At 42.2% G+C, this 16,089-nt stretch overlaps 1 protein-coding gene and 1 long non-coding RNA gene across 4 annotated transcripts in view; one reads left to right on the top strand and one right to left on the bottom strand.

The window, feature by feature from the left end:
* PAX2 (paired box 2) overlaps positions 1-16,089 on the top strand; it is an 84,671-nt gene that overhangs the window by 22,708 nt on the left and 45,874 nt on the right. For all 3 annotated transcript variants that reach the window (XM_079313163.1, XM_079313164.1, XM_079313165.1), the window contains exons 4-5: positions 11,780-11,865; positions 13,902-14,021. In XM_079313163.1, coding sequence (XP_079169289.1) covers positions 11,780-11,865; positions 13,902-14,021 — 206 coding nt within the window. The remainder of the gene's footprint in view (positions 1-11,779; positions 11,866-13,901; positions 14,022-16,089) is intronic.
* LOC306805021 overlaps positions 1-16,089 on the bottom strand; it is a 101,720-nt gene that overhangs the window by 40,499 nt on the left and 45,132 nt on the right. The gene's annotated exons all lie outside the window — the stretch shown is intronic.

Raw genomic sequence — 16,089 nt, 5'->3', positions numbered from 1 at the left:
CCCCACACACGAACACACAAAGGCAGGTACATGCAGGGATGAATGTTTCTGGGAGGCAGTGGCAGAGCATCAGAAGGTCCTCTCATGACTCGTATCTTGACTGAACTAGATAGAGCCATTCACACAGGGCATTACATTACGCCCATATAGTAGCAGGGAGCATGTGTCCTCAGTCTCAGTCTAAAAAAAGGCTGGGAGGGGAAACCGAGGCACAGAGTGAATTAAAAGACTCTGCTCTCTCACAGACTTCATCAACAGGGATCCAAGTCTCCTGGTGCCCAGTTTGTGTTTGTGGTGCTGAGTGATGGTGCCTTTTATGGGAATGAAAGCACTCACAGTGACTGAGATCAGGCCTCAAGGAGGTATCCATCTCACAGGAGGGACACACAAACCACACAAAGAAACAGATCTAGAGACACCATGCAAGCCTATCCATATGCAGATAGATGCACACACAGATACAAATACATACATGCTTTTACTAAGCTCATTGGCATTCAGCAAGCAGCACAGCCAGATCACACACAGAAGTAGGAGCACACCTGCAGACAGACAGACCTGCAATGGCCTATGTGTGCAAACCCATAAGCACACACACACACACACACACACACTGGTACATCAGTACAGCCCTGTAGAGCAGCACAGGCACACTGAAAGCCTAGATTTTACTTACAGTGCTATCCTCTTAGCTAGCTGCACATAAATGGATGCCCACATATGCTGAAGTGCATTCTGCACAAGCATATTAATATATAGGTCTGTCTCCTTATTGCATTATACAGTGGCTGTTTCAGTGAAACCATGCTAATTTTCTATTGCTCAAAGATATGAGACTGCTGTAGCCATCAAACAACACTATTAATAAGCAATAACTCCATAAAAAACAGCACACAAAATATTGCCTAATCATCTAATCAAAAATACTGGATGGCTTGGGACATTTAAGTGGCTTTCTTTGGTTTTTTTTCTTTTTCTTCTTTTTTTTTTGGTCTGCTTGACTTTTCAGCAAAATCTTAGGCCAGCTGCTTTCCGAGATGAGATTTTCCAAAATGCAATTTTCAAGGGCTTTTTTGCATTGTGATAAATATATTTAACAGCATTTCCCTCCTAAGGTATCTTTTTGACCAAATACACTGTGTGTTTTAAAATTAAAGAAGGTAATGAAAATTCCAAAATTTCCATAATGATGCTCTAAAAATATCAATATTTTTGCATTAAAATAGGCTTCTGTCTTACTTCTAAGGTTATTTTGTTCATGATTGATTTGACAACTGCATTTTAAAACTGACATGATAGAATCTTTGATTCACCTTATGATATCTCCTGTCTTCTCAGACTACAATACATTCAAGAAAAAATGTAAAGGGAGTATAGTTTTTTAAATACCATTGCCTATATCCCTCTATATTCTTCTGCCTGTGAATCCTGATTGCATCTGATCTTGTTGAACTGAAGTTAGATTAAAAAAATTCAATACATGCTGATTTACAGCTGGAGGCATTCTGATTCATTAGGTGAACACATACTTAATTCAGATTAAGGGGACCATGTTTTGAAATAATGGAACTGAATAAAATCACTAAAATTCTCTAGAATATCATGATTTGCAGAAATAATAGATCGTAATTTGCAATATCATATTCCACTGCAAAATCCTAAACTGCAAAATTTGAATAATTCAATATTTATAACTCAGGTCTTTAGATAGTGCTAAACAATTGCTGTATCTCTGCTGTGTTTACCCCAGCTAGTGCCTGGTTCAGCGAGTCAAGCTCTAGACAAATCAGCCTCAGAGATCACGAAAGCTCACTGGGAGAAAAGTTGCCTGCATGGGGATGTAGGGATAAGGAAACACTTGTGCATGTGGGAGGATCATTTAAACTGCTCCTCTTGGGAGGTTGGTTGTCAATTCGGAGTTGTTGAAGGAGTCTCAGCTGAGAAGGTTTCATTGAGAGGGAATAGAAAACAGTCTTGTTTCCACAGGGTCAAACAGGAAAATTAATCTGAATTAACTTTGCAAGTACATTGGTTAAAAGCATTAAAACATTGTTCAGGTGCTCATTCAAAATTTAAGTGTCCTAAATTGAATTTAGTTCACTTCATTTCCAAAGTGAATTAAGCTAAACTAAATTAAAGCTGCATTAATTCTAAACAAGGGAGCCAGAGGTGTAATGCAGTTTAACTAGACCACTTTAATTTCACACATTCAGTTAATTCAAATTATTTTGCAGAGCATTATGTACATAAACTCTTGATCTGCTAACTTCTATGGACAGAGACTGTACTTATCCAGGAGCCAGGAAAAGGGGACCCAGAGGCTGAGGGTACTTTATCAGCCACTGTAACAGAAAAGGATGGATATAATAGGTTGCTGTAGTCTCAGAGAAACCCAGAGTTCTGCAGTTAATAAACTGGAAGCCAGATATATTTTTTAAGAATAGAGCAGTTCTGCATTCACAAACCTACACTATTAAGCAAATATACACACAGGTATGGGCCTTAAGGTTCCACATAAGTTATGAATCAGTATTCAGATATGTTAGCTATTACATCATAGATATTATAGCCTTGTTAAAGACTAATGCTAGTTGATGGTGGCTTATTATTTGTAATAAGTGAGTACTGTACAAAAGCGTCCATATAAATAGCTGATGATGGTTACAAGCCACACATCTGAATATTTTCCCACAAAATTCTGTTAAAATTTTAAACGCGTGAAAAAATATGTATTAATTCTTCATGGGTCCTGAATATATAATATGTGACCCAAATATCTAACTCCATGTAGCCACAGTTATAAGTGCAAATCTACAGGTAAAGATAAACAAGTATGCTGGCTTTGTGGTGAATTAAAACATACCAAGAACTAAACACTAATGCATTTGCCAATATGATATGGACACATAAACATACAGCTTGTATCTCCAAACACCAGACCTGGCAGTGACTTACATCAGCCTAACAGATTGGCTACAGATTGATCTTTCCACTACATAAAACTGGCTTTGTCCTATAAATATGAAAACTAGACCATCTCCTACAGAGACAGGCACCAACTTGATGCAGGAGTCTGTGTAACATCCCCACCCTGAAGTGCTCACCTGTGCTGAGCTGCTTTGGGTGACACGATAAAGCAAGGAATAAATTATACCAAGAACAACAAGGACTAGAACAGGAAGGGAAAGATTCTGCTTCTCTGGGACTACTTTCTATGTGTTTTTGAGCCAGATTTTTATTAGAATTCTACATTTAAGTGCAGTTTCAATAAAATCAAAACATATCATTTTTATTTTTTAGCATAGTCACCAGCATAGTCACCAATTCATCTGAAAAAGGCAATTCTAAAGAGAAAACCCACACTTTTCCCATTCTAATAAGACTTATATTCTTCTTACAATTTTGTTGATTTCTTTAAAGCTGAGGTAAAAATAACATAAGATTAAATAGACACATCCTCAGCACTGTTTTGGTTTTTTTGGTTTGGTTTGGGGGTTTTTTTGTTGTTTTGTTTTGTTTTGTTTTGTTTTGTTTTGTTTTGGTTGGTTGGTTGGTTTTTGCTTGTTTGTTTTTGTTTTGTTTGTTTGGGGTTTTTTTCAAAAATATTTTAATGGTAAAGAGTCCACTGGGAAAATTTTTCCCTGTTCTGACAAGTGTAAGGGAGGCACACAAAATGACATCCCTGTAAAGGCAAACATTTACTTATCCAACACATGCAAGCACTTACTGCAGTGCAGCACTCTGCAGGATAGAGAGATAATACACAGCTAATAAACAAAGATGCCAAAACCAAAAGTTAAAAAGTCCTGAGTCAATACCCTCCAAAATGAGGAGCCTGGCATAAAATTCACAATGCTGTAAATAAGAATTTTTTTACCTTTGCCTCCAGTTCTGGCCCCTTGGGAGGCAGCCAGGTCCCATTTCCACCTGGTCCTTGAAGTTATGAAAGCCAGAAATACCTTGGTATTAAATGAAAGCTGAACTAATTGTTTATCTTCAAGATCTGAGGCTTTACACAAAATACCAGGTATGGCATAACTTGCAAGAGGGCTGAGAATGTTATCTACATTTATCTGATTCCTCCCAGTTCAAGACTCCCTTCCTAGTACACACATGTCTTCTGTTAATCAAAATGAATGTCCACAAGGAATTCAGCACAGACTCCTGAATTTTAATAACTGGAAATGGGCTCAAAGCAAAGCTTTCAATTAAAAGTTGCCATGCTGCAGATTAAGATATTTAACCTTGGCCAGCCCGTGTGTTTCTGTAGGTGTTCTTAGCTCAGCTGCTGGCACGGGCGCTGTGGTGGCAGCTCCGGCCGCGCTGCGCGGCGCTCGCTGTGAGCTCTGCCCCCTGCCAGCTCCACCCTGCTGCAGGAACACTGCCCCAGCACTCCAGCCAGCCAGGCTGGAGGCAACTGTGATGCCACTCTGAGCTACACACCATTGCAGTGCAGGTGTAATCAGAAAACAACTCTTAATTCCTAAGAGGTCACAAATTTCTGGGCCTTTTCATGGCAGAAATGTCTTGCTAGTGAAAGGGACTTTAGCTACCAGTGATGTTTTTCTCTCTGTTCTGTTCATGTGGCTTGTTGGTTTTAAAGATTTTGGCCTCTGTTGCAGAGATTATGAATGTGTTGAGGGGGAAAGCTGCTTTGATGGATGTTTTGGTGGCTGCTCTGAGTTGAATGTCTACTTCATGGTTGCCTATGGTATTAAAATTTGGACTTGATGACCCAGGTTGTTCCTCCCTGTGTTTCTACATCCAAGACCAATAGAACTCTTTTTGTCATTTAAGATTTCCTTAATTCGCCTTAAAACCGGGATGTCAAAAACCCAGCATCAAGTTTGCTTACAATATTTTGGTAACTGTATGATGTTTTCTAAATGCTTGGATTTTAATGAATGTCTGGAAGAAAGCATTCCAGACATGAAATGACTGTAATAAAAGTAGAAACACCTGCCTGAGGACTGTTGGGACATTTCTATGCTGCAGTCAGTTCTTGAGTGCAGCTCATGCAGCCAGCCTGGGTCTTGATGGTTCTGTAGCCACAGTTTTGCATAACACAGCTTCAGGCACACCTGTTTCCCAGGTAGGCAAATGGTTCTTAGAGCCTCATGCAACAATTCATTCTAGGAGGTCAGGCTGGGCAACCTACACACATGGGGCTGACCACTGTCAATCATCAGTGCCAGGGGCGTGGAGCAGCATGTTACTGCTGAGTAGAATGAGGTGGAAGGTCAGCCTCCAGCCTGGCACATCTAGTTTCAGAAGGCAGACATCTTCTCCTTTCTGTCCTTCTACCCCTCTTCCTTATATCTGCACCTGTGCCATGTAGCACAGCAGAACTGGAATGGGTAGAGATCTGCTAGAAGCTGAACGTTAATGCTCTGCTCAAATTAAATGAAATAAAACCATATGGTGTCATCATGGGTCACTGATTTAAAACAACAAAAAAAAAAATCCTAGCTCCTCTCTAAGCCCTTCAGATAGTAAAACTGATGCTGTGAATCGTGTGTCTTCTTAGAGTGCAGTCAAGAAATGCAGTGAGAGAAATGGGCAGGATTGGGCTTTCTCTCGTGTTCATAGTGAACAGGCTAACCTGGAACAAAGTGACACGTTTTTCCCCATGTCTGCTGGCATGGTGTCAGTCTAGCCCCAGTGAAATTGAGGGACCTACAGATTAACAGCAGATAGAGAGTCAATTCTCCTCAGAGAGGGCTGGGATTGTGTATCGAGGTACATAAGACATCTCCATTTTGACCTCTCATCTATTTGGAAGCTTTGAGAAAACAGATAATCCCTCTTCATGCACCTTTAAGGACTATCAATTTAATCAGTGTAATTAATCTACCATACTTGTGCCTACATACTAACATAGTACATGATCGCCCCTCTTCTCTCTCTTTTTCCAAAAGGTAGGGAGAAGAAAATGCAATTTTCATGATAGAAGCAAGTTTGAATGTGTGAATATTGCTTGTGGCCCCTGAATATGGCAGGGTTTGAAGGCATTCTGCTGTCTTGGCAGGGAGTGCCAGAGCCTCAGGCCAGCTAGCAAGGAAGCTGCTCCTGCCAATGTCAGCTGTTTTTCTGAGGGTTCTAAGTGTTGCAGTAGATTTTTTCTACTGCTCCCACCCTACCTCGTATGAGAAATTATGTTGTGGCTTTTATATAGCAACTGCAGCTCTGATATTCCCAATTACATCTGCTGTTGCAAATTCAAACACCACCACCAAAGGCTGTACAGCTGAAATACGATTCCTGTTGCCTTTGCCCATTTCCCTTCACATACAGCCTCTGTCAGCAGGGTACATGTCACTTCTGCTTCAAGCAGGAGAACGAAGCCAACACTGTGCTACAGCTCGCTGAAGCACTTACTTGGCCCCTGTTTATTAGAGAGTCTGAGCCCTTCACTCCTCCTTCCAGCTGTCCTCACTGTGCCCCAGGTGGCACGGCAATGCTCCTATCTTCACACTTCAGGCAGGAAACAGAGCACAGAGAGAAATGCCATTTGTCCAAACTCTTGATGAGAGAGGTCCATGACAGAGCAAGAACTGAAGCCCTTTCCTAAATCGGATTAGGCTCTAACTATCAGACTTTCTATTTCCCTTCCTTCACCCCTAAATCCCTTGGCTGTTTTTCCTCACCATGTTACAAAGCTTGCTTTCCATTTCGAACTTTGTGCAAACAAGACTTTCCCTCCCCCTTCTTTTACTCAACCGTGAATTCAGCTGCATTTCAACCTATGCCCAGAAACACAAGACTGTCTCCTGTTTGAACCAAAGCCACATTCAGGTCTCTTTATGCCTCTGCAGCACCGATCTGCAGGTGGGATACTTTTGGCTCCATGGGGGCTTTCACCTTAGACCCCAAAGCTGCCTCTTCTCATCCCATGCTGTCCCTCTTTGCCAGCATCACTGGGATGCTCACAAGCCCTTTTGGAGGGAGCCATCTGATGCAGAGAAGGCTCCAGTGTCTCGCTGAGCCCAGCTCCGTGCACTGCCTTGAGCGCAGCCCGGCACTAATTAAGCGGTGCAGCACAGCAGGGTGTGTGTGCCTTGGCCATCACAGCCTCCCCTGGACACAGTGCAGAGAAAAGGCTGGAGCTTCACGATGTTAGCCTTCCAAGAACCGCTTTAATTGCCCAGTAATGCACACCCTGGGGTCTTGTAATGTGCTTCTAATATGGAGCATTTAAAATATGAATACTCCAAAACAATTACAAGGAGTTAGGTGCTCTGCTGAGTGCATCCTTCCACTCTCAAAAATAATCCACAACAAAGGAATATGACTGAAGTGAGGATACCAGTGCTTTCTGAAATCTGTCAGAGTCTTCTTGAGGCAGCAGGACACGCTAATCTTTCCTTCAGTTCAACTTCACTCTGTTCTTCCAGGGTTAAAACAATTGCTAGATTATGACTGCAGATTACACAGTCCTACCTTATCTCCCTCTGATCAGCCCTAGTATTTTTTTAGATTTTTTTTATTAGAGATACTGTCAAAATACTCTGCCAGCCATAGTAAGAGAGAAGAAACCACAGAGTATGTTAGGCTGTAAGAGAGTTTGGATAGAAATGTCAGAGAAGCAAGGTGAGTTTTCTATGATCTGTTGTTCTTTTAGCTAGTAATTTCTGAACAGCTTTAGAAGTGATTTTCTACTTGCTTATTTAAGAGTGAAAGTTCTCAGAAATCACTCTGCTCAGCTAATTTTAACTTCTAATATTTATTTCAAGCCCTTGATTAGAGCTTGTTACAATTGTAATACTAGAAGAAAAGATTTTTGTCTGTCCGAATCAGGAAAAGAGTTCCGTTAAAACTGACAAAAATAATGAAATAGAAATCAAAGATTGGAAATTCACGATCTAATGTGGAACATTTAAGGAAGTCAAAAGCATTTGGAAACAAGTAGTTGGTTTCAGCTGGTGCTGTATATAATATTAAGTCTAGAAAGAGTTACTACAAGCCAACTATGGCAACTCATGAATTCCAGAATGGATGTATAATTCACAGTATGATACTATTTACTGTAATGACATTATATGCCATCACTTAACATAATATTGGATATTAAATTCAGATTGTGAAATGAAGTTCAGTTGCTTTACTGCAATCAAAGATCTATAAATGTCCTGTTGCTGAAACTTCAGAAGGTTATGTATTAAATCTGTTTATATTATCCAAAACTCAAAGTAGTTAACTTCTGCAAAAGTCTCCCACTGGAAAATGAAAAATGGGAATTTAAAATGAGTACCAGTTTATGTTCCTAATTAAATACAAATGCTGTTATTGGAGTCACTGATTGTGGTGGAATTGGAGAAGAGATGAATTTAGTCCAAAGGGTCAATTTCTCTTGAAAAAAGATGTTTGAAAATATTGGTATTTATCTTAAGAAATCAGCACTGCTACCTGGTGTGCCAGGACTTGTGTCCCTTCTGCTTCTGGGGAGGGCTGAGGATGTAATCTGCAAAACTTGTCTTTCTCCAGTGTCTGAAGGCAAGAACAAGCCATCAAAGACAGCCAGAGGTGATTGAGGCTTTGCGACCTCTTATCCAGCAGTAATCCAGAAATCCTAGATTTGAGGCAGCAGAGCTGGCTTAGTGCGTATTTCAATCCCCGGTAAGGGTGAGAAGCTTTCAGCAACATTGAAGTTTAAAGACAGCATTATTATGCTGCATTTGTTGCTACAGGGCCAGGTCAGCTCTGTTCATCTTTCATCTGCTGTTTCATTAGGTGGTCTTGTGTAGGACAGGCTCACTTGAAGCCTCTCAAGCAGCAGCAGTGCTGCCTAGCTGTTCTGCTGTTTGTCACTGTCCCTAAGTGAATTGACCCAGGGGGATGCACTGCCGTCTTCTGTACTGAGCATTAGAATCCTGAAATTTCACCTCTTTCCTTAAAACACTGGAGTTCAGTCATGACCTTAGGGCAAAGGAACACTGCTGAGGAGAGTCTTTTCAAGACCTGTCTCTTCTGTTAGCCATAGAAAATATGTTCTACCAAATACACTATTAGGTTCACTGTTGCATTTGATGCCAAAAATTATTTGATCCAAGCCACTGGAGGCTGCACAACCAGAACTGTTCCCCTCTGCTCAGTTTCCGGATACTTTCTTTTGACATAAAACCAGTTTCATTCTTAGGAAGGGAATGTTTTTGAACAGAGCCTTTCACCTCTGGGTCACTAGCAGAAATCTGGTCCTGCTTGGTAGTGACCGAAAATCATTACCAGCTGACAGCTACTTGGTGCAATGAGCTGGTGAGTCTCATTCCAGTTCCTAATGGACACATCTCAGTAAACACAGTCACAACTGGCACTAACTGGTGTTCTCAGCCAAGAGACCTCAAAGTGAATGGGGAAGGAAATTGAACCTTCCTCTTCATCCCCTGCCTGGGTTTTGGAATATTACGGACAGGCATTTTATACCTGCAGCGTTTCACAGGCTGTTTTTACTCTAAATGGGTGTTTGAAACTTTGCAATTTTCATGCAGCATGATTCAGCACAGCCTGATCTGCCATCTCAGTATAATTAGACTCATCTTATGGCTCCCCTCAGTAGAAGCTGAGCTGTCTGGTGCCATCTCCCAGTACAAATGGTAAATCTGATGTCATATCTCAGTATGAATGGAACTGTCTGATGTCACCTCAGTGCTAACAGGACGTTTTATAATATGTCATCCAAGACTGCAGGGGAAATCTTCCAATCCATTCACTATGCCACATTACAATAGAACATAACACAGTATAATGTGTAGGTTAACTTAGACACCCTCAGGCAGATTTTGGATAGATGGATAGATGGATGGATAGAAACATTTATACAAAGTATACATATATTATATCACTCTATTGATTTTAAAAAAGTTCCAGGACTGCCTAGCTATAATGAGATTTTTGAACTTTGTGTTGCGATCAATGAGGGGAATATTATTGGCGTGGAGAATTGATATACCCGCTCTGTGTGGCTTGTTCTGCTCCTGGACTGCCCCTGCCCCCAAGGTGTACGATTCCATCAGACACTTAACCTCTTTTACAGTGTCATCAGGCTAAAAGGAATCTAATAGTGACACGGGACTTGTGCTCAGCACTCTGGCACTATTGCTTTCCTGTCACAAATAATTTATAGCTTTCTATTTCCATCCCTTTGCCTGCACCCCATCCCCTTTTTCTGTTTCTCTGGGCTGGGGGAAATCAATAAACTCACACAACCAGAGTGGCACTTCAGGGGGTTTTAGGGGGAATGTGAGACAAGAGGGGAAAAAAGAAAAAAAACAGAAAAGAAGGAAGAAGTTGTGTTATTTGCTGTAGCACACTTTTCAGATCAGCTCTTCACCTAGTACAAATTGTATGACCTCAGAATCTGGCCCTGAGGCCTTCAGACACTTTTTGTATAGTTTCTCAGCAACTGTAGATTAGGGCATCTGGTGCCACTGATCTATAAGGAATGAGGATCTGGATTTCCATCCTCAGGCTAGAACCTTGACACTCTCTGTCTCCAGCTGTGTCCCAGGTACTCCAGCTACAGTTCAGGCCTTATCAGGCATGTAGCAGAGTTTTCTAGTATGCTGAGGTGAGATGTTCTGTTTCTTTTCCTAAGAAGGCTTTTCTCTCAGAAGTTGTGGTTTTTAAAAATTGCCCTCACAATGTTTCTGCCTATCCCTATCCATGCCATATCACCCACTAGCCACACATTTGCTCTTTGAAGTTTTGCCAACTTATTCTTTAGAACAAATTTTTAAGGGAAGCTCTCAAATGGGGAGGAAGAATCTTCTATTTGCTTTCATTTTCTGGAGATATTTTTAGGTAGAAAATAAAACTTATATAATGCAGAGCTAAGAGTTCCAGAAGCTCAGGCTGAAGAGGATCTGCAGGCTACATCCTAACTGGAGTGGCTGAAGAGAGGAGAGACTTGTTCTAATCTCAGAAAGGAAGTTGGTTTCCATGGCCTTCACAGGTCATGACTTATTTACTGAGTTCCTTGGTGGAAGAGCTGTCCCCAATTCACAGATACCCAATATCTGCCAGTAGTCAGGGACCTTGCCAGTCATACAAGGTACCAGTGATTTTCTTTCACCACTGACCTCAGCTGGATTTAAACCAGTGACCTAGAGGTGAAAGATTTCATGTAACAAGAAACGGAGCACTGACAATTACAGTTCAGTTTATTGTCATTCTGAGCTACATTATAAGCCTTGTGATGTCTTTTTGAGTTTCCATGCTGTGTTCATTCACCACCTGACAAACACCAATTTTTGCCCTGTTTGATGGACCGTTTTTTTCTGGTGATCTATATCCCATCACCACTCCCTACAGATGCCTTTGGCTTTCACCTCATTTGTGAAGGGCAAGGGCTTTGGGCAAACCTTCCACAGTATAAAGCATTTAGTCAGTCAGAAGGGTATTTTTCAGGTAGACAACAAAATTAAAGTTATGTCATTTGTAAATTCAGCAATGTCTCTATTAGCTGCAAAGACTGCAATGTGATTATGCTCACAGATCAGGCCATAAATGACAGTGCAGCTGTTAACACACAGAAGATCCTAGCTTGTTCACTGAACACCATCTTTATGCAGTGAACACCCAAGTTTGGGATAAAGACAACAGAGCAGAAATTGGATGATTCTCTGAGAGCTGGACTATTAAAGCAGTAGAATCAGGACCACAGGGCAAATGAAGCCACTCTGCTGCACCAGAGCTCAGATCAAGCCTTCAGGTTCTGATAGTAGGTCTGTGAAGGCACAGAGAAGATGCATTTGAGTTCTGAATGCATTTCACTCTTTTCCAGGATCATCAGAACCAAAGTTCAGCAACCTTTTCACCCAACACCAGACGGGAGTGGGACAGGTGTGACTGCACCAGGACATACTATTGGTAAGTAGACTGGCATGAGGGGTGATGACAGGTCAAGTGGAAATGGGGATGAAGCTTAGTTGAGGAACAAACTCTGACAAGCAGATGCTAAGCAGAGGAAAAGGGAGGGGGTGGGGGGAAGGAAGCATCCATGGAAATGAGTTTTCTATTCTTCACCTCCCCTGTTGCATTGCAGAGAAGTGAATCACGGAGAAACTAGCCCAAAGCAGGGGTTTGCCCAAGTGATTCTGCCTTAATGTCCATTTCACATTCACACTCTCTCCTTCATCTCCCTATAGAGAAGTATTTACTGCTGTCCTAAGTGTCAGTCTTCACCTTTTCTCTTGTCCTTACCCTGACTCTTTTGTCCCCTCTTACCGATTTTTCTTCTCTCCTCTCCCTTTGCTGGAATTGGTCCATTTCTTAGTGCTACTAACACACAAACATGAATAAGATATTCCAGCTGCCTCACAACTAAGTTCTTAATTGTTTAGTTCTGCAGTCAGGTGTCCCATGGGTGCATTTCACTGAGAAAATGTTTGGGGGGTTTTTTGCTGGGGGAGATGTTTTGCTGTTTTGTTGAGGTGAACAGAATATGGAGGCTGTAATAAAGTGATCAAATGCCTCTAGTCTGTTTAAAAGTACTGTGTTAGATGTGTGATGAAATGCTTTTTAATCTGTGGGCTGTGTGGTGGATATGTCTGCTCGTGCTAGCATAGCTGTATCTAGTGACAAACTAGAACAGGAAAAACAATAATTCTGCAGTATTCTGGGATACTGTGAAATACAGTGGCCTAAGACTTTTGTGACCTAAGACTTTCTTAGATTCTCTTGGTTATTGAGAATCTGCTGCTACACAAGGATTTACCACAAAATGGTCATCTACATAGGACAGAGCTGGTAGATATAATCCTGTACACAAACTGCATTCATGAGTACAATAAGCCAATATGGAAGAGCATTTTTGGATGCCCTTTTAATATGGACTTGCTTAGTGGACTGGCAATCACTGATCACAACAGATGGAGCTGGCAGATATTCCTTCTTGGACCACTAATGCAATGTCTAGGGAATGCAATGGCTGAGTGGGGATAGTGATTGTGAGGGCTTCTGGTGGAGTGTCTCATTGTTCTGGGATGTACTAGGAAGTGTAGGTCACATTGGAGTGTTGAAAGGTTCTGCTCCATCCTGAAAGGCTTCTGTTGGACGTATTGATTGCTTCAGGGCAGTGCTTGATGAGCTGAATGGCGAATAGTGGCCTGTAAGAGAACTGGGATGTTCTCTCTAATACTGGGACACACTGGGACACAATAGGCACGCCTGTTGGATGCATAGGTCTACATGTTCTATTTTCTAAAGGCCTGATTATCATGAAGGGATTATTGTCATTTTTGATATATTGGAAATTCATGAACAATCTTGGACGGCCAAGTAGCCAGAGCATTCTGCCTATTGATATTGGTCAGTACAAAAGAAAGGCATTAGATTTTCATTAATCTGGGCGGTAGCATGTATCACCCAGTCATTCCAGTAGGGAACTGTATTTATTAGTCCAGCACTGAAGTGGTTCTAACCTATGCTAAGAAGGTAATTGTTCAGTAAGTGTTTTGGGTGGGCATGTAAGAGGCTAGTCTGCCTAAGACAGAACGTGTGCACTCCTGGTGAAAAAATGCTGAGAGGAAATGATCTGGTAAAATATGGATGGACTATGAAGTCACTAGAGAATGTGGCCTATGCAGCATTTCACTCGATTATCTTGAAAGCCTGCTCTGAGCTGGGATGTAACCATGTTTAGCTTCTTGATGGAATACACTTACTTGTTGTCAATGGCCCTGAACTGGAAGGCTGTGAAGCTATAGTGTAGAAGTGGACAAGCAAATCTGGGATGCAGTTTTGCTAGGATACAGTAGAGTAAGTCCTTCAGAATGAAGGACTGGGAATCTGCTTAGTGCCCAGGCTTTCCTATTAGACTGGTGGCATGCATAGCTTTCAGCTGGGGATCCCTGAGTGCTGTGCTGCTCTCCTGATGGCCCTTTTTCCCTTTTCCTTTCGTCCAGTGCCCAGCACAGCATCCCCTCCTGTCTCCAGTGCCTCCAATGATCCAGTGGGCTCTTACTCCATTAACGGGATCCTGGGGATTCCTCGGTCGAATGGCGAGAAGAGGAAACGTGATGAAGGTAGGGGGAGGGGAGAAGCTCATCCTCCCTTTTATATTCTTTGTCCCCATGTACAGGCTCTAATTTCAGGCCAAGGTTTGCAGCTGCTCCAGGGGCTAGATCAGTTTTAGCAACAGAGACCAGTTCCCCGTCACTGCCCTGCTGGCTTGGAATGCTCTTCTTCCGAGGCCCTTTCATGACAGGCTGCGTCTCCAGACATCTGCTCAGCAGGCAGAGAGCCGTCTCCATTGCTGGAGCTGATCCCGAGTTCATTCACTGCTGGAAACGGCTGGAACTGAGCTCCCCAGGTGCCATCAGGTGCCCGGACTTTGAACTGTGGCTAAAGATGGTTTCCCTGACTCACTCGATTTCAAACTAAATGCCATCTTGGAGAAGCACCAGCAATGTGGGAGCTGTCTTTCATCCCCCTTGCAAACAAGTTCCTGGCCTGTGACGTGCCACAAGCTACATTAGCTGGTGATCACAAGGGCCCAGTTTTCAATGAGTAGCATCCACCACAGCAGAACTGTCATGCTTGCAACAGCCTGAAAGCAGAACAGGAGGTCTTCTGAGTACTGTGATTCTAAGGCTATTTCTAAGCTTCTCTCGGAGGCTGTAAGGAAATAGGATTAGGCTATCTCCTTTTGCTTCCTACTTTGCTGCAAAGTATTCAGGGCAAAGTTCCTGAGATGAATCAAAAGCTGGAGCCTCAGGTCTAAATAGACTGAATCAGGAGAGGTGGGTAAGGTCTTGGTGTTCTTTGGTGCTCTTATGGTGGCTTTCAAACACTTTTCCTTAAATCTGTCTCTTTTAATTTGATTTGTTCTAAAATTGAGGGCCAGGTGGTGAGCTTTTTAAAGAGTACTGGCTGGCCTGTTTGTTGGGTTCAGCTCTGACTTCACTATGTTTTGTTGCTTGTTGCATGGAAAGACCTCTTAGGACAGGTGGCTCAGTGTGCTGTGTGTAATCCCAAGGCTGAGCATTGCAAGAGAACACAAGAGTTCTCTGTGATATGTGGTGAGAAGAGAAAGCTCTCCTGAGACTATGTTGCATTTTGAGGTTTAGCTAGCAATTTTCTCAGTATTGGCTCTGGTGAGGTTCACATCTGTAAGTTTTTTATCCAATAAACACAGTAATCCTAAGAATAAAAGGCAGCCATCGTGTTCCCTTTCTCCCTTATACAAAGTAAAACTAGATGCAAGGACCCAATCCAGCTTCTGTTAAAGCAAATAGGAAGATTTTTGCTGATGTCATTGGAAACTGGATCGGGCCCCAGAGGAAGATCCATTTCCCAGCTAGATGGCAGTAGGGCCCAGCTAAGAGAAAAGTGTAGCAATGGAAGGGCCGAGTCAATGCCTCAAAGTCAAAAAATGTCAGGAATAAGAGACAAGTATTGCAAACCTTTCCAGCATTTGCCATCACTGCATATACAGGAAATAGTGACATTTCAAGCTGAATTACAGGTTTCTCTAATGGTTGTGCAGATCTCCTGGCAGTTATCTGGGTGTTTTGTGAATCCCTGTTCTCATACAGTCCAACGTGGTGATCACCAGCTCTCAACATGGTGCCTCCACATCTCATTAGAAATGAAGCTCTTCAATCTGGCTTTAGCTACTATTCAGGCTATACCTGGAAAGAACACCCCACTTCTCATGCAGCCACACAGCCACTTCCAGCCTCAGAACTTGAGCTTTCTTTGGAACAGTACAATTAAACACAGAAACAACAGAGCAGCCATCTAAGACTGTGACACTTCACAATGATACATTGACAGTAAGAAGTATTCTTTGTGTCTGTCCTTAATTCATTCCAGATTTGATTTAGGCAAGTGTCACTATGCAGCTCCTTGCTGTTGGCCAAGCGCCCATATATCCCACTAGGAATCAAAAAGGTACCAACCAGACAATCCTGCAGATGTTGCTTGTCTTCAGCTCTCAGAGTTTTAGGTGGCAGTTACATGACATGTTTGCAACTGCCTTAGATAACAGCCTTAATCCTGCCATCCCAGATATCTGTTGCAGGGACACACTGTGCTCCTGTCCCAGAGAAAGCTCACATGGGACCCACAGCCAGGTGCTGGACATCTTTA

This window comes from Erithacus rubecula, assembly GCF_903797595.1.
Source record: "Erithacus rubecula genome assembly, chromosome: 9".
NCBI classification, from domain to species: Eukaryota; Metazoa; Chordata; class Aves; order Passeriformes; family Muscicapidae; genus Erithacus; species Erithacus rubecula.
Note: the sequence above shows the minus strand (reverse complement) of the source record. Positions and strands in the feature narration are given on the sequence as shown.